Below are 18,832 nucleotides of genomic sequence, written 5' to 3' on the forward strand. Positions count from 1 at the left end.
TCAAAGGGTTGACCTGCACGTGCATGTAACAAGAGCTGTATAACTCATCTCCTTCTACCACAAACTTATCAATCACCCCTGCTGTGGACCACCTGGAGGTCCAAGATGCTCCCCTCTCCACAAGGCGAGAAAGGGAACAGCAACAATATATATCACGTACAGCACAGAAAAGTAATATTAACACATAACACATTCTGCAGATCTACTATTTGACAAAGTGCATATATGACATACGAGGTGTGGTTGATAACTTGTTGTCCACGGGAAGAGCAAGGGCCGATACAGCTTGGCACCAGTGTCATCTCAGAGCAATGTGTGGTTAAGTGCCTTGCTCAAGGACACAACATGCTACCTCGGCTGGGGCTTGAACTCACTACCTGCAGGTTACTAGTCCAATGCCTTAACCACTTGGCCATGTGCCCATATAGGAGGGGACTATGTTGAAAAATAAATGTGCTAGGTTTTCTAAAATTGACTCCTTCTTACCTTAGGCCATGAATTTATCAACCACACCTCGTATGTCATATATGCACTTTGTCAAATTGTAGATCTACAGAAAGTGTTATGTGTTAATATTACTTTTCTGTGCTGTACGTGATATATATTGTTGCTGTTCCCTTTCTCGCCTTGTGGTGAATCATGCAGCAGCTTTTCTATTTCCATAGCATTTGACTATTTTTTTTTAAACGAGGCCAAGTTCTAGCTCAAAGCTGAACCCAGCACAGATGGAAGCATGCAAGGAGCCGGCCAGATTCCAGCCTGGGACCACTCACCTCAAAGCCAGGGGTTCTGATCCCACTACGTCACCATATACACGCACTGAACTTTGCGCCTTGGTCCTTGATGAACATTGTTTCATTTAGCTGTATACATGCCTACAGATGAATGACAATAAACTTGAACTTGCACAAGTTGAACGTGGTCGGAATGGTGGAAGGGAGTTTAGCAATAAACATCTTCCAAGAGGACCACACCTTATCCTTGGGTTTGGAGGCTTGAGTGTCTCAATGACCCAGAGAGCTATGTTGGCTGTAGTCTGGCCTTATCCTTCAGCTCTTGGTAGGGTCACCAATACCAAACAAGTGAAAGGGTTCCAGGCCAGATTGAGTGGTCCACTGGTCCTACAGATTCAGCTCCGGGCTAACAACCCTGCCTGGTAGAACTTAACTGTTACAGAAAGAGCACTGAGAATCCTTCTACATCAGAGGGTAACAGTATCCTGAGTCTCTGCCCGGGATTTGCATGACTGACAGTCGTGAAAACAGAGAGGAAGCTTCTGAGATGAAGGAAGCCCTGACCACCACCAGAGACAGAGGGGCTTCACTGTTGCTCTAAACGCCTGTGGTGTAACGGGCAGTAAGTAAACAATAAACAAAACACTGGTGAAACACAATTCAGGATAAATATCCAGAAATTTCATCTCAAACTAAATTATGTATATAATAAAAACACATCATCCTCAAAGACACTGTCATATGCCTGGGAAAGTTACTTTTTGGTTAAGATTTCTATTCCTTCAGACAACTCTATGCCAAGAAAGACACATGGATGAAAGAAAATATGGAGGGCTATGTAGAAGGGATAGATTGGATTGATCTTAGAGTAGATTAAAAGGCTGGCACAACATTGTGGGCTTAAGGGCCTGTACTGCTCTATGATTTGGAAATAAATTGATTTAGGCTTTCAATTAAGATATTCCTGTTGTGTGCTGTGTACATACATCTATTGATGCCTCTGGACACATCTTCAATGATGTTCCTGGAATCATCGGGTGTTTCGGGTCTTTCAACATCATACAACCTCCTCCAGGTGACCCAGCCGGGGCTGATCAGACCCCAGCTTGTGTCCAGATGGCTAGCTACTTATGACTCCATGGCTCCCCTCTTTTGAGCCACAGCCATCTTGAGGCCCTCTCTGCCGCATCAGTGGTACTGCGGATGGCTCTCCTCTTCCTCTCTCCCTCGATGCCCAAAATGCTGAAGGCTCTAACTAAAGAACGGGCTACAAATCCCCTACAACCAACCTCCACTGGGAGACACCTCGTTCTCCATCTTGCAGCTTCCCATCAACCCCTCCCTTCGCCGTTGCCTCCAGAATTTGGTTAACATCTTCATCCAACTGCTTCCACAGTGAAGTCATGTTAGCTGCAGGCCATTTGATCCGCCTCCTGTTAGACTTCATGTTAGAGGCATTAGTTTGCAACACTTGGAGGTTCCGGGCACTATGGAGTGACTCCGGGCCTGGCCCCTCCTTCGTCTCACCAGGTTGGACACCTGCGGGTTGTGCCGCTCCTGCTCCTGCCAGACACTTCATCCTCGCTTGATGGATCTTCAAGCCGCGATCGTTCTTGCAGATTTTGTCACATGCACACTGCTTCCTCATCGTCGTTTGTTCATTGCCTGGGTCTGACGTCGTTGTGTCCATCCGACTGGGGTGCTCATCCTTCCCCCCCCCCCCCGGGCACCCCAGGGGCACCTTTTCCTTAGATTCTAAGCTGTGCAAAGAGAGTGGTAGGCCCAGATGCATTAGGGACATTTAAGGATCTTTTAGACGGGCACATGGATGATAGATAAATGATGGGCTCTACAGGAGTGAAGGGTTAGAGTAGTTTAAAAGCCCAGCACAACATTGTGGGCTGAAGGGCCTGTATGGTGCTGTAATGTTGAAAATGAGTCATACAGCTTCTCAACTGGTTTCTCTTGTAGGCAGACAAGCGTGTCAGTGGAATATTGCAGGCCAGAATTGCCTTGTTGCAAGCTTAAGTTCTGACAGGAAGGAGGAGACAACAGATTCATTGATCACTTATCTAGATGATAGAGAGTTTATTTTTAATCAGGTTTTGTCAGATGCATTGTACAATGCCAATACTTTCAGTAAGCCATTTAATTTAGTATCTAGCATTGCCCATCTCTGTTGTGCACATTGTACAAAATACCATGATTTGAAAAACCAGGGAGTTGTATTACATAATTTATGATAATAGAACTTTAGGAAGAAAGAAAAAAAACGTTGAATGCAGCAGATTTGCTGACTTCAGTATATTTCCTTTTTCCATACACACTAGCTGTAAAGCTGTACCTCCAATGGAAAAGAAACAATGCAAGGGCAGCATGGATACTTCCTGGATCAGCAACTTTATACAAACAATACAAAGGAATATCTAGTATACAATAAGCCAGGCGCAATACATACACAAGACACTTCAGTACCATGGACAGATACAGGATTTTTAAATTAATACAGCATCCATATTTTATATAAATCAACTTGAGTTTGCAAACGTGCTGAGTTACTGAACCTAATCAGTGTGATATGATATATTTATATATATTAAATATCTTTGTGCATATATATAAAATATCACAAACACAGTGAGGTAAATACAACTTGGTCATTCCGGAGGTATCTTTAATTTAATGGAAAACTACATAAAAGGTTCAATTGCATGGTTTGAGTGTAGAATAAGGGTAATACCAGATACACTGAAGGGCTACATGAAGAAACACAAGGCAAGTGGGACTGTCCTGGACAGGGCAAGTTGTGGCACTCAATACAGGAAAAGAAAATACACAATGCTCCATAATCTGACATTAACATTACATATGTAGCAGTATTGTCTGCACTGAGAGTTGCCATGGGTAGATTTAGCATAGTAATAAACCAGCATATCCAATATGCACATTTAACATGCCACACAGATCACAGCAATTACTATGGTTTCAGAGGGAGGTGCGCATTTTGCTGCGCACATAAGCCAACCATACAAAACTTGTAATATGTTTAAGGATGTTTTCTGCCCTATACATTAGACCTATGACAATGTACTCAGTGATTACTTACAACAGGAATGACTGATGAGTAATTTTTTTAAAGACGAGCAACCACACATTTACCCAAGGGTTTAAGCAGCAGTTCTGCCACTTCAAGTGCCTCCATTGCTTGCAATAATAATACTGTTTCTCAGCCAGGGAACTAAACACTTTGACATTAAGAACAAGAGAAAAGATCTGGATTTACTTGAACTAAATGCAACATTTACTATATAATTTTGTCCACACTTTTCTTTTACCAGGTCTGATATATGTTAATCATAATATAAAAAGCTGTAGCAATAAAAATCTTTTCTTACTGTGGGCTTTCTTATTTGAAAATATATAATATATGCAAGCTAAGTTAAAACTAAAAGTTAGACTAACATATTATAGAATGGAGGTAATTTTAATGCAACCAGGTAATATTTGGTTAGTTGCGTAGTTGCCAAATTCAAGGAACAATACTGCACAGTAGTGCTGTAATAAATACAAGTTGCTAAAGTCACTTCATCCTTGGGTTTAATTAGGATGTTGAACCTTTGAAGCTATCTTCACAGGCTTGATAAAGCACTCAGTAATCAATAAATGCAGTGTAAGAAGTGCATCTTAAAGTTGTGAGGGGGTGGGATTTTGTTTTGGGGCTGTTTTTTCCCTCAAAAAGCTGTTAGCAGACTAAGTGCTCCAAGAGAAATAAACAGTAGGCAGGCAGATAACCTTGGATTTACACACAGTTTGAGAACTTATCGTGCAACCTAATAAGGCCTGTGATGGCTTTCTTTTGTGCAAATAAAGAGGCAGATTCCAAGTTGCAAATGTTGTAGAAGGTAATAGGGCAGGAAAGATACCCTTAAGAAACACCTACTGCAATTTCATAATGTGCCGCAGAAACATGGCCTCAGAAATTAACAGAATCATCTAATAAAGCCACAGTGGAAGTATTCAAGCACAAAAAAAATCTTCCCCTTTGTCCTCAACTCACCTCCCCCCAAACACAAATAAAATTCATTCTGGGGTTAAAAAATACAGAAACATTGCTCGGATAGAAACTGAGCAGCATGGAAATCATAGGGGAAAATAATTTGCAGGAAGAAATTGATTTAATTCAGATTTTGAACTGCTTTGCTAACTTGTTCCTGCAAAACATTGCCTTTTCAAAATCCAAGATCTGGTATACTCCAGATAGAAAGTTCATTTAAGTAACTATAGTTACAATTCTAAATTCATTAAAGCTAATGTGATTTTAATGGCACTGATAAGAAAGTAAAATGTTTTCACTTCAAAAAGATGGCATGATAAATTGCAAACATTTAATGCATTGAATAAGACTTGGTTGGGTCATTAGTGTTATAATGCAAAGAGAGAAAAATAGGCAAATATTTGTCAAGATAAATCTACATACTATCCCATGTACAATAACAATCAATCGTTTGACTGCTATTATTTAGTGAGAAAATGCATTAGAATTTTATTTGGTTGAGAGGCATTTCTATTTTAAAAGTCTAAAATGGCAAAATAACCATTTCTTAGCAAAAACTAAGCAACCTTTGACTACTAGTGGAACCCCAACCCATCCCCATCTAATACTTTCTCCTCCCCACCACAACCTAACACCCCCGCCCACCCCAAGAAAAAAAGGAAAGCCTCCATTATCAGGGGACCAAGTTTCAGAAGTGTAAGTACGTTCCTTGCTATTTTAAGTAGCTGCTCCACCACAAACCTATGAGCAACAGAGGTGCACATTCCATTTCTGGCGTTCATGAAGAGAGGGGTATGCATCTAGAGCACGCAATTAGGAATCGACATTCGTAAGTTTAAAAACAAGAACTCCAAAGATGTAAGTGCAAAAATGTCCAGTTAAAACGAAGTTGAACTTATCAAATAAAACCTGCCAATTGAAGCCCCTCATCTAATTATCTCTAAACTTAGAAATTATCCGTGATTACGATAGTGTTTTTCTTTAAAATAGAAGGTGTGGCTACCATTCATAGGCTTGAATTTGTGTATCTACTTCAATAACTCACAATATACTAACAGCCTCATCTCCGCAAATAGCAACAGCTTTCAATTTTGTTCCCAGAAGAAAAATACAGGCCATTTCAACATGGTGAAGTAGCTTTTCAAACCAAATGTGGTGTAGAATTCTTGACTCAAAGCTTTAGCAAACAAGGTGATGATAGATTGCAAGGCATCAACATTATAATCACTATGTTGAATTTCTAAGCAGTGAAACTAGTACTCAACCCTTAGAGTACTTTTTTGTGTGTAATACTGTATCTTGCACAGAAATTTCATTCCTTTGCGGGACTAGCCCCATTACCAGTCTCTCCAAAATTTTTGGGGCAGTATTGGTAAAGGCCGAAGTGTTCCAGCTTTTCTACTATTAAGACCAATAATAAAACTTTGTCGTCAAGTTAAATGTTAATTAAAAAACCCTACGCTACATAATATGTCAATGTCCTGGGAAGGTGGCGTTCAGTGCACAGAGTGGAGCTCAGCCTGCACCCAGCACGTCCATTAGAGAGCTTTGTATGGTGGGAATTTCCTATGTGACTTAGAAAATGCGGTGCAGACAGAGTGATCCATCTTCTGCTCCCTCGATGAGGTAGAACAAGAATCCCTTCCAACAGAACTGCAATCCAATTGCAGTTAGCATCCTGTCAACTTGATCTCCGGACTGCCTGTGACTACATTTTTATGCCTTCCTGCTGGCTGAGCTGAGACAGCGTTTTCTTGATCCGAAGAGCAGTTAATCTGGCTGCTCCATTGGCGTACCAACACTCGCGCATGATTTTGGCCATTACGCGGAGAGCCTGCACCAAAAAATATGACAGGATTAGATCAGATTATACTGTCTAGTTGTAGATATACTAACAAGATCTCCAAGTTACAGACTGCCTGCACACTGTGATTAAACAATGCAAATCTGATTTCACCCATTTCCCAAAATGGGAGTAGAATGCCTAAACAAAAAAAACATTCATAAACTAGAATTCAATACGAAAACCAGAGATTTTTAACTATTCATCATTTAGAATACAATAGTGATAATTTTAGTCATCAAATGCCATTAAAGATACTGCTATTTTACCTCTGTAGTCACTCTCTCATATACTTGGATGTATCCTTTCATGTGCAAAACCAGGCAGCTCAAGCGAGGATGTTTTACCATATCGCTGCCAGGCAAACAATCTTGCAGTCGTAGCACACTACAGCATAGAAACAGGCCCCTCGGCCCTTCTAGTCCATGCCTAATATTCTGCCTAGTCCCACCGACCTGTACCTGGGCCACTGTCCTCCATACACCTCCATTCCAAACCTTTTAAATGTTGAAATCTACTCTTGATTTCTGTCCTTGTCCAACACAAAAGTGTTAGCACAATTTATAGTGACATTAATGCAAGCACTGGTTGGAGAATCAGCAAAGCCCTTGTATACTTAGTAAAATCTGCAATTAAATCTTTCAAAAAGGCAACAACATTTATCTCCAATACAGTAAATTTATAATAAGAGTAACATTTATAAAATAAAATTAAAAGAAAATTAGAAAATAGTGTAAATTAAGTTCAAGCAAAAATTAGATTAGATTAGATTATGAGGAAACTCAGTCCTCGTTTATTGTCATTTAAAAATGCATGCATTAAAAAAATGATGAACATTCCCCCAGAATGGTATCACAAGAAAACACAGGACAAACCAAGACTAAAACTGACAAAACCACATAATTATAACATATAGTTACAACAGTGCAAAGCAATACCATAATTTGATAAAGAGCAGACCATGGGCACGGTAAAAAAAAATCTCAAAGTCCCGAAAGACTCATCATCTCACACAGACGGTAGAAGGGAGAAACACTCCCTGCCATGAACCTCCAGGCGCCGCCAACTTGCCGATGCAGCACCATTGGAAGCACCCGACCGCAGCGGGCTCTCAGTCCGTCCAAAAACTTAGAGACTCCAACCAGCTCCTCTGACACAGCCTCTCCGAGCACCATCCTCTGCCAAGCGCTTCGACCCCGCCCCAGCCGCCGAGCAACAAGCAAAGCCAAGGACTCGGGGCCTTCTCCTCCTGAGGTTCTGGACCACACAGTAGCAGCAGCAGCAAAGCAGGCATTTCAGAAGTTTCACCAGATGTTCCTCCGTACTCTCATGTCCGTCTCCATCAAATCAGGATTGTGCACAGCACCCTACTTGACAAATAACAGACATCACCACTGGAGTGGCCGCTGCGAGCTGCGTCACGTCTCCACCTTCTCCTTCTCCTTAACAATTAACAGAATTAACAATGTTCCTGTTGCATTCACAAGCACATCTCATTGAGCAGCCTAATGAACTGATTAAACACAGCACAATAATTATAGAATACATGGAATTTCAACTCATTTTAGAAATCACAATCTTATACTGTTGCCAGCTGGTGACGTAGTGGCATCAGCGCTGGACTCCGGGGTGAGAGGTCCCGAGTTCAAATCCAGCCGGCTCCTTTGCACGCTCTCCATCCTGTGTCAAGTGTCGAGCTAACAACTCGACCTCGTAAAAAAAAAACCTGAAGAGGGATGGGCTCACCAGGTTTCAGATGCCCAAGACACGCCGTACGACGAGCATACCAAGAAGATCGGTGCAAAAAGCTTGTCATGATGACGCCCCAACGACTCCACCAGGAGTTAAGGGCGCGCGCGCACACACACACACAAAGCTTATATTGTGTTCTGCTCAACTAGGTCTCAAAGTATTCCGTCTCCCTCCCTCTCATTCCATTTTGTCAAACAGTGCCCCTTGCCAGAGTATGAATCTTCTGTTAGTTTCTCATACTCCATGACAAGAGACCATCCAGTTCAATCGTTTTCATCACTTTAACCTCAGCACCTCTTTCAGGTTACCCATGACTATTTACTAGTTGCCTCAGCCCCTCTTTCAGGTTATCCATGACTGATTACTAGTTGCCTCAGCACCTCTTTCAGGTAACAACCAGCTCTCACCAAATCCCCACTTCCTTGTAACATTAGCAACCTGGGTTCAGTTCGCACTGCTGGGAATTTACTACAGGCCACGGTCATAATGAAGTTGTTCTTGCATTGGTGTGGCCTGATTCTCCTAGCTCAGGAGTTCCCAACCTGGGGTCCACAAACCCCTCACTTAATGATAGGGGCCCACTGCATAAAAAAAGGTTGGGAACCCTTGTCCTAGATAGAGTGGACGTGGAAAGGTTGTTTCCTATAGCGGCAGAGTCCAGGACTGAATCTGTGGAATTAATTGCCTCAGATGGCTGTGCAGGCCAAGTCACTGGATTTATTTAAAGCAGAGATTGATAAGGTTCTCGATTAGTCAAGGCGTTAAAGGTTATGGTGAGAAGGCAGGAGAATGGGGTTGAGAGGGATAATAAATCAGCCATGGTGGAGCAGACTTGATGGGTCAAATGGCCTTATTCTGCTCCTATGTCTTATCTCTTATTGTCTTCCAGTAATACCTTTTGTGAGTGTCTATTAAATCAACACTCTGACATTTCAGTGGCAATAATACGGCAACTCGAGAAACCTGGTCTTTTCTCAAACTGAGTGTTCTTAATAATTATCACTTTTGCCAAATGGCGCAGAGCTGTCCGATAGAGAAAAAAAAGGACGGTTTCTGTGCTTTGGGAAAACTAGGCATACATCGACAAGGATTTTTAAAATCTTTTTAATCTTTGGCTTATCTGTCTAAAAGCAGAGAACTTTAATGTATCAAATTGATACTTGCCAAGTATCAAAGCCAAGATTGAGAATGAAGCTGCCTTGCTTTGAAACTAAAGCTTCAAGTCTGCTTGAAATGTGGTCCATAATTATTGGACTTGAAGCACAAAGTTTCTTCAGAACACAACTAAACCTGAGGAGAAAATTAATGCAAGGTTCAGAAGCAAGATAGAGCTATTAATTCTTACATTTGACAGGGATACTTTTAATTCTGGGTGACGGAGTGGAGCAACTTCTCTACCAAAGGAGCTGTAAGGTGCTTCTTCTCTCCACTGGCCTGCAAGTCACCCTTACGCAAGATGTAGCACCTGCTTAGTCCCCCGATCAGGATCACGTGAAGTCATGGGAGCAGGTGGTGGATGGTCGTATGAGCAGCTGGGGCATATCACAAGCCCTGGTTATGCAGCCACCAACACCAGGCAGACAATTTCTGAAGAGTATTGATAATGGCTGGGGTCACCATCTTGTAAAGACACACTGCCCAGAAGGCGCCAATGACAAACCACTTCTGTAGAAACATTTGTCAAGAACAATCATGGTCGTGGAAAGACCACGATTGCCTACATCATACAACTTGGCACATAAAGTTCTATTCAAAAGGTTCAAAGAAACATCTAAACAAGCCTGATGTATTTTGGAAACAAGTCCTGTGGACTGATGAAGTTAAAAGATAACTTTTTGGCTGCAATAAGCAAAGGTATATTTAGAGAAAAAAGGGTGCAGAATTTCATGAAAAGAACACCTCTCCAACTGTTAAGCACAGGGATGGATCGATCAAGCTTTGGGCTTGTGTTGCAGCCAGTGACACGGGGAACATTTACTGGTAGAGGGAAGAATGAATTCTATTAAATATAGCAAATTCTGGAAGCAATCATCACACCGTCTGTAAAAAAGCCGAAGATGAAAAGAGGATAGCTTCTACAACAGGATAATGAACCTGAATACACCTTGAAATCCACAATGGACTCCCTCAAGAGGCTCAAGCTGAAGGTTTTGCCATGGCCCTTACAGTCCCCTGACCTAAACATCATCGAAAATCTGCGGATAGACAATAGGTGCAGGAGTAGGTCATTCGGTCCTTCGAGCCAGCACCGCCATTCACTGTGATCATGGCTGATTATCCACAATCAGTATTCAGTTCCTGCCTTATCCCCATAACCTTTGATTCCGCTATCTTTAAGAGCTCTATCCATCTCTTTCTTGAAAGCATCCAGAGACTTGGCCTCCACAGCCTTCTGGGGCAGAGCATTCCATATATCCACCACTCTCTGGGTGAAAAAGGTTTTCCTCAACTCCGTTCTAAATGGCCTACCCCTTATTCTTAAACTGTGGCCTCTGGTTCTGGACTCGCCCATCAGCGGGAACATGCTTCCTGCCTCCAGCGTGTCCAATCCCTTAATAATCTTATATGTCTCAATAAAATCCCCTCTCAGCCTTCTAAATTCCAGAGTATACAAGCCCAGTCGCTCCAATCTTTCAACATATGACAGCCCCACCATCCCAGGAATTAACCTTGTGAACCTACACTGCACTCCCTCAATAGCAAGAATTTCCTTCCTCAAATTTGGAGACCAAAACTGCACACAGTACTCCAGGTGTGGTCTCACCAGGGCCCTGTACAGCTGCAAAAGGACCTCTTTGCTCTAATACTCAATTCCCCTTGTTATGAAGGCCAGCATGCCATTAGCTTTCTTCACTGCCTGCTGTACTTGCATGCTTGCTTTCAGTGATTGATGTACAAGAACACCTAGATCTCGTTGTGCTTCCCCTTTTCCTAACTTGACTCCATTTAGATAATAATCTGCCTTCCCGTTCTTGCCACCAAAGTGGATATCCTCACATTTATCCACATTAAACTGCATCTGCCCACTCAACCAGCCTGTCCAAGTCACCCTGCATTCTCATAACATCGTCCTCACATTTCACACTGCCACCCAGCTTTGTGTGATCAGCAAATTTGCTAATGTTACTTTTAATTCCCTCATCTAAATCATTAGTATATATTGTAAACAGCTGCGGTCCCAGCACTGAACCCTGCAGTACCCGACTGGTCATCGCCTGCCATTCCGAAAGGGACCCGTTAATCACTACTAGTCCTGACGAAGGGTCTCGGCCTGAAACGTCGACTGCGCCTCTTCCTATAGATGCTGCTTGGCCTGCTGCGTTCACCAGCAACTTTGATGTATGTTGCGTTAATCACTACTCTTTGTTTTCTGTCAGCCAGCCAATTTTGAATCCAAAAGAGCAGTGTATGCAAGAAGACCCAAGAATCTCACAGAACTAGAAGCCTTTTGCAAGGAAGAATGGGCGAAAATCCCCCAAACAACAATTGAATAGTCATAGTCATACTTTATTGATCCCGGTGGAAATTGGTTTTCGTTACAGTTGCACCATAAATAATAAATAGTAATAGAACCATAAATAGTTAAATAGTACTATGTAAATTATGCCAGTAAATTATGAAATAAATCCAGGACCAGCCTATCGGCTCAGGGTGTCTGACCCTCCAAGGGAGGAGTTGTGAAGTTTGATGGCCACAGGCAGGAATGACTTCCTATGACGCTCTGTGCTGCATCTCGGTGGAATGAGTCTCTGGCTGAATGTACTCCTGTACCCACCCAGTACATTATGTAGTGGATGGGAGACATTGACCAAGATGGCATGCAACTTAGATGGCATCCTCTTTTCAGACACCACCGTCAGAGAGTCCAGTTCCATCCCTACAACATCACTGGCCTTACGAATGAGTTTGTTGATTCTGTTGGTATCTGCTACCCTCAGCCTGCTGCCCCAGCACACAACAGCAAACATGATAGCACTGGCCACCACAGACTCATAGAACATCCTCAGCATCATCCTCAGCTAAGACTCTTAGCTGGCTACAGAAAGCGTTTACAAGCTGTGATACTTGCCAAAGGGGATGTTACTAAATACTGACCATGCAGGGTGCGCAAACATTTGCTTTGGGCCCTTTTCCTTTTTTGTTATTTTGAAACTGTAGAAGATGGAAATAAATAAGTTTTCTTGCTTAAAATATTAAAGAAATGTGTCATCTTTAACTTTATGCCTTTTGGAAATCAGTTCATCTTTTACTCGCCTAGCTATTCACAGTAACATAAATTTTGACCAGGGGCTCCCAAACTTTTGTATGCCAGAGTATATAGCTAATGTTAATAGTAGAAATTTATGTGGACTAGGAATAGTGACAGGTGAAGTTGTTCTTCCCCTTTATTTGCTGCAGTACCTGCAGGGGCATTAATTACATGGTGCACTTGAAGGATTCCAGGTAAATTCCTGGGTGAGCTTTTGCAAAAGGGAGGTTCTATTTCCAAGTAAAGGCCCTAAACTATCTAACAGAATCAAAGTAATTTCCAGCATCTGCAGATTTCCTCTTGGCTTGTAACAGAACTGGGAACAAGTGTTTCATGCATGTTCTGATTTCCCCAACTACAAAGCTAATTGCAACTTCAATGAATTGTTCAGAAAACAAACGTAGGTTGACAGGGCTCTAGAGGGTGGAGACTACATTGTATATAGCATATCCAGTAAGCAAATCCACTTCAGCAAATTTGACTACATTTAATCCTGAGAACTAACACGTGGCAAGTAAAATCTATGTTGCATTAAAAGTCAGGTTAATCATCATCCTTTTGATGTTACCAGAGTCTCCTTTAACATCTTTACCTCGGTAAGAAACTGAACTGACCCAGCTGGAGCTTAGGAGACAACATGCTTAACGGCGTCTCCTTTGCTTGCATCTTCAGAAACAGCTCCATTTCCATCCTTAATATCTCTATCCTTACAGGGTTCTTTTGAAGACCTTGACCTGGAGTTACATGCTGACTTCGGCCCTTTGTGGGAATGGAACCCGCTCTCAAGGTCTCAAGACTGGCCGTTATCCGATATACCAAGGATGCAGCCTAGAAGATCAGCGCGCCTTCGGAGTTCCGGGATTTCGTGGCTCTGGAGGTGGGTGAACTCAAGGTCAGTGCCTCTGCTGGGAATCGGTGTGTTGTGTGAGACAGAAGATCGAAAGCAGCAAGCTGGCTGCTGGCTGTGTGCCTAGAGGCCTGAGTTCTTTGGGCACAGGGCTTGGAAAATGGAAATAGAATTTGCATGTAGAAATAGAGTGAAATGTGTCATTTGTGTCAAATCAAATCAGTGAGGATTAAGTTGAGGGCAGCCTGCAAGTGTTGCCACGCTTCTGGTATCAACACAACATGCCCACAACTAACCATACCTGTACATCTTCGAAAGGTGGGACAAAAATAGAGTACCTGGAAGAAACCCTTGTGATCACCGGGAGAATGTACAAGTTCCTGACAGTTGTGGGATTTGAATCCTGATCAGTGCGAGCTGGTAGTATAAACCACCAACCACTACACTACACTACTGTACTGCAAGGAGAATAAGTTACACATCTACAGGTTTAAAAATATTCCTGTCACATAATACATGAAATAGGATTTAAACTTTTAATTAGGAGTTCACACTAAGTAGCTACACTCCACCACTGAGCACATCTACACAGAGAGTTGGGGTTAGGTTCTCTTCTCATTGCTGCCATCGGGAATGAGGTACAGGAGCCTCAGGACCCACACCACCAGGTTCAGGAACAGTTATTACCCCTCAACCATCAGGCCCTCGAACCAAAGGGAATAACTTCACTTGCCCCATCATTGAAATGCTCCCACAGCCTATGGACTCACTTTCACGGACTCACCTCATGTTCTCAATATTTATCAATTGATTCATTGATTAATTAATTATCATTACTTTTTTCCTGTTCTTTTTGTATTTGCAGCTTGTTGTGTTTTGCACATTGGTTGTTTGTTCGCCCTGTTAAGTGTGGTCTTTCATTGATTCCACTATGGTTATTGGATTTAATGACCGTACCCACACAAAATAAAGAATCCCAGGGTTGTATATGGTGACATACGTACTTTGATAATAAGTTTACTTTGAAATTTCATAAATCTGGATTTCATCAGGTATTTCACTGCACTAATTTTCAAGCATTAGTGTAGTGTAGAAATAAAATATGGACTTTCAGTGGCCTTTTAGTTTGATTACAGGAAAACTTAAGGTACTTGGTTGCTTTACATGACAAAAGTTTTACAATTTAGCGTAGCATTCTGATGTTAGGGTGCCTCTATTTTTGCATAAACAGAAGTACTAATCACAAGGAAGCTACTATATGGTATGGCTTCACTAAATTTCTTCAGACTTGTTTTAAAAGAACAGAACTTTGTTTTCAAATCTGATCCAACGAGGGGAACTATATGTTTACTCTCCCGTCTTCCCTCTACCACACCGCCAAAGTCCTAATAGATGCCCCAGCCTGCAAGATGAATAAATATCCAAGGATTAGAAATAAGCAAAAAGGCTAAATACTATTTGACTTAAACCAATTTTAACATTGTGTTGATTGTTTTTGTTTTTATTTAGAGAAACAGCACAGTAACAGGCCCTTCCAGCCCAATTACCCACATCTTTGAAACATGGGAGCGAACTAGAGCACCTGTAGGAAACCCGTGCAGTCACAGGGAGAATGGAAAAGCTCCTCACAGACAGACAGAATTGAACCCGGGTGGCTGGTGCTGTAATTGTGTCAATGCTAACCGCCATGCTACCACGTCACTCATTCAGGAAATTCTTATTTCAGGTAAAACTATGAGAAGTATAGACAGGGTAAATACAAGCAGGCTTTTTCCACTGGGGTTGGATGGGACTACAGCAAGAGGTCATGGGTTAAGGGTGAAAGATGAAAAGTCTGGGGAACAAGGCCGGGAACTTCTTCATTCAGAGGGTTGTGAGCATGTAGATCGAACTGCCAGCACAAGCGGTGCATGCAATTTTGACTTAAATGCTTAAGAGAAGTTTGGATAGGTATATGAATGGTAAGGGTATGGAGGGCTTTGATCTCAATGAAGATCAATGAAAGAAAGCAGTTTAAGTGGTTCGGCACAAACGAGATGGGCCAAAAGGCCTATTTCTGTGTTGTAACTCTATGACTATTAGATGACCATTTTATCTTGAATTTGGTTTCAAATTTACAATTAATGTATTGTCTAAAGTATTCCTGAATAGGGTTTAAAGAGCATCTATTGATTCAATGAACCGAACTCATGCAAAAAGTTTCAAGGTCCTGTTTAAAGAAAATCCTGCGATCTGCAGATGCTAAGCTCAATAACTACTCGATACTTGCCTTAATAGGGTATCAGAAATAACCAGGTACCACATGTATAAAAAGTGAAGATAACACTTGATTTCTGTGAAGACACTTAAATTTGGCACAAATCACTCTTCATAGAATGTTGCCTCTGCCCTGCTTTTGTTCACAGTTATTAACTGACTGATCGAGTGAAGTTCTGGTCACTGCTTGATACTTGAGTTTGTGTTGCAAATAATACTTGCCACTTAACAGCCCCAGCCTGGATGTTCTCCAGCTCTCAGTACTTGCAGGCAGCAAGGGCTTCATTAGCTAAGAAAGTTGCTGATGACTAGTACCAATTAACCAGTTGGATTTGTTCTGCTCTGGGCACAAGACAGCTGGGTACCTTTCCACATTGTCAGGTAATTGCCAAAGCTGCAACTCTAATGGAATAAACTTGGCCAGAGCACGTCTTCAACATCAACAAGAGAAAATCTGCAGAGGCTGGAAATTCAAGCAACACACACAAAATGCTGGAGGAACTCAGCAGGTCAGGCAGCATCTATGGGAAAAGATACAGTCGCTGTTTCGGGCCAAGATGAAGGGTCTCAGGCTGAAACATCGACTGTATTTTTGTCCACAGGTGCTGCCTGACCTGCTGAGGTCCTCCAGCATTTTGTGTGTTGCACATCTTCAACAAGGGATATTGGAAACTTGGTTCTGGAAGAGAGAGATATCTACAATAAATATAGGCAGCATGGAGTAAATGAGGTGTTCGAGGAATATAAAGAATGTAAAAAGAATCTTAAGAAAGAAATTAGAAAAGCTAAAGGTTACGAGGCTGATTTGGCAAGTAGGGTGAAAATAAATCCAAAGGGTTTCTACAGTTATATTAATAGCAAAAGGATAGTGAGAGATAAAATTGGTCCCTTAGAAAATCACAGTGGACAGCTATGTGTGGAACCAAAAGAGATGGGGGAGATTCTGAACAAATTATTTTCTTCGGTATTCACTAAGCAGAAGGATATTGAATTGTGTAAGGTAAGGGAAACAGGTAGGGAAGTTATGGAAACTATGATGATTAAAGAAGAGGAAATACTGGCACTTTTAAGGAATATAAAAGTGGATAAGTCTCTAGGTCCTGACAGGATATTCCCTAGGACCTTGAGGGATGTTAGTGTAGAAATAGCAGGGGCTCTGACAGAAATATTTCAAATGTCATTAGAAACAGGGATGGTGCCGGGGGTTTGGCATATTGCTCATGTTGTTCCATTGTTTAAAAAGGGTCATAGAAACATAGAAACATAGAAAATAGGTGCAGGAGTAGGCCATTCGGCCCTTCGAGCCTGCACTGCCATTTATTATGATCATGGCTGATCATCCAACTCAGAACCCCGCCCCAGCCTTCCCTCCATACCCCCTGACCCCCGTAGCCACAAGGGCCATATCTAACTCCCTCTTAAATATAGCCAATGAACTGGCCTCAACAGTTTCCTGCGGCAGAGAATTCCACAGATTCACCACTCTCTGTGTGAAGAAGTTTTTCCTAATCTCGGTCCTAAAAGGCTTCCCCTCTATCCTCAAACTGTGACCCCTCGTTCTGGACTTCCCCAACATCGGGAACAATCTTCCTGTATCTAGCCTGTCCAATCCCTTTAGGATCTTATACGTTTCAATCAGATCCCCCCTCAATCTTCTAAATTCCAACGAATACAAGCCCAATTCATCCAGTCTTTCTTCATATGAAAGTCCTGCCATCCCAAGAGTAAATCTGGCAATTATCGGCCTGTGAGTTTGACGTCAGTGGTGGGTAAATTGATGGAAAGTATTCTTAGAGAAGGTATATATAATTATCTGGATAGACAGGGTCTGATTAGGCAGTCAACATGGATTTGAGCGTGCTTGACAAATCTTATTGAATTTTTTGAAGAGGTTACTAGGAAAGTTGACGAGGGTAAAGCAGTGGATGTTGTCTATATGGACTTCAGTAAGGCCTTTGACAAGGTTCCACACAGAAGGTTAGTTAGGAAGGTTCAATCGTTAGGTATTAATATTGAAGTAGTAAAATGGATTCAGCAGTGGCTGGATGGGAGATGCCAGAGAATAGTGGTGGATAACTGTTCGTCAGATTGGAGGCCGGTGACTAGTGGTGTGCCTCAGGGAACTGTAATAAGTCCAATGTTGTTTGTCATATACATTAATGATCTGGATGATGGGATGGTAAATTGGAATAGTAAGTATACAGATGATACTAAGATAGGTGGAGTTGTGGATAATGAAGTAGTTTTTCAAAGCTTGCAGAGAGATTTAGGCCAGTTAGAAGAGTGGGCTGAAAGATGGCAGATGGAGTTTAATGCTGATAAATGTGAGGTGCTACATTTTGGTAGGACTAATCAAAATAGGACATACATGGTAAATGGTAGGGCATTGAAGAATGCAGTAGAACAGAGGGATCTAGGAATAATGGTGCATAGTTCCCTGAAGGTGGAATCTCATTTGGATAGGGTGGTGAAGAAAGCTTTTGGTATGCTGGCCTTTATAAATCAGAGCATTGAGTATAGGAGTTGGAATGTATGTTAAAATTGTACAAAGCATTGGTAAGGCCAAATTTGGAGTATTGTGTACAGTCTGGTCACCAAATTATAGGAAAGATGTCAACAAAATAGAGAGAGTACAGAGAAGATTTACTAGAATGTTACCTGGATTTCAGCACCTTAGTTACAGAGAAAGGTTGAACAAGTTGGGTCTTTATTCTTTGGAGCATAGAAGGTTGAGGGGGGACTTAAAAGAGGTATTTAAAATTATGAGGGGGACAGATAGAGTCAACGTGGATAGACTTTTTCCACTGACAGTAGGGGAGATTCAAACAAGAGGACATGAGTTGAGAGTTAGGGGGCAAAAGTTTAGGGGTAACATGAGGGGGAACTTCTTTACTCAGAGAGTGGTGGCTGTGTGGAACGAGCTTCCAGCAGAAGTGGTTGAGGCAGGTTCGATGTTGTCATTTAAAGTAAAATTGGATAGCTATATGGACAGGAAAGGAATGGAGGGTTATGCGCTGTGTGCAGGTCGGTGGGACTAGGTGAGAGTAAGCGTTTGGCACGGACTAGAAGGGCCGAGATGGCCTGTTTCCGTGCTGTA

General features: G+C 42.0%; 1 protein-coding gene across 1 annotated transcript in view; it reads right to left on the reverse strand.

Moving 5' to 3' along the window:
• Positions 1-4,207: 4,207 nt before the first annotated feature.
• tgfbr1b (transforming growth factor, beta receptor 1 b) overlaps positions 4,208-18,832 on the reverse strand; it is a 96,389-nt gene continuing 81,764 nt past the window's right edge. The window contains exon 9 of the mRNA XM_063066882.1: positions 4,208-6,622. Coding sequence (XP_062922952.1) covers positions 6,497-6,622 — 126 coding nt within the window. The 3' untranslated portion in view covers positions 4,208-6,496. The remainder of the gene's footprint in view (positions 6,623-18,832) is intronic.

The sequence above is a fragment of the Mobula hypostoma genome, chromosome 1 (assembly GCF_963921235.1).
Source record: "Mobula hypostoma chromosome 1, sMobHyp1.1, whole genome shotgun sequence".
Classification (NCBI taxonomy): Eukaryota; Metazoa; Chordata; class Chondrichthyes; order Myliobatiformes; family Myliobatidae; genus Mobula; species Mobula hypostoma.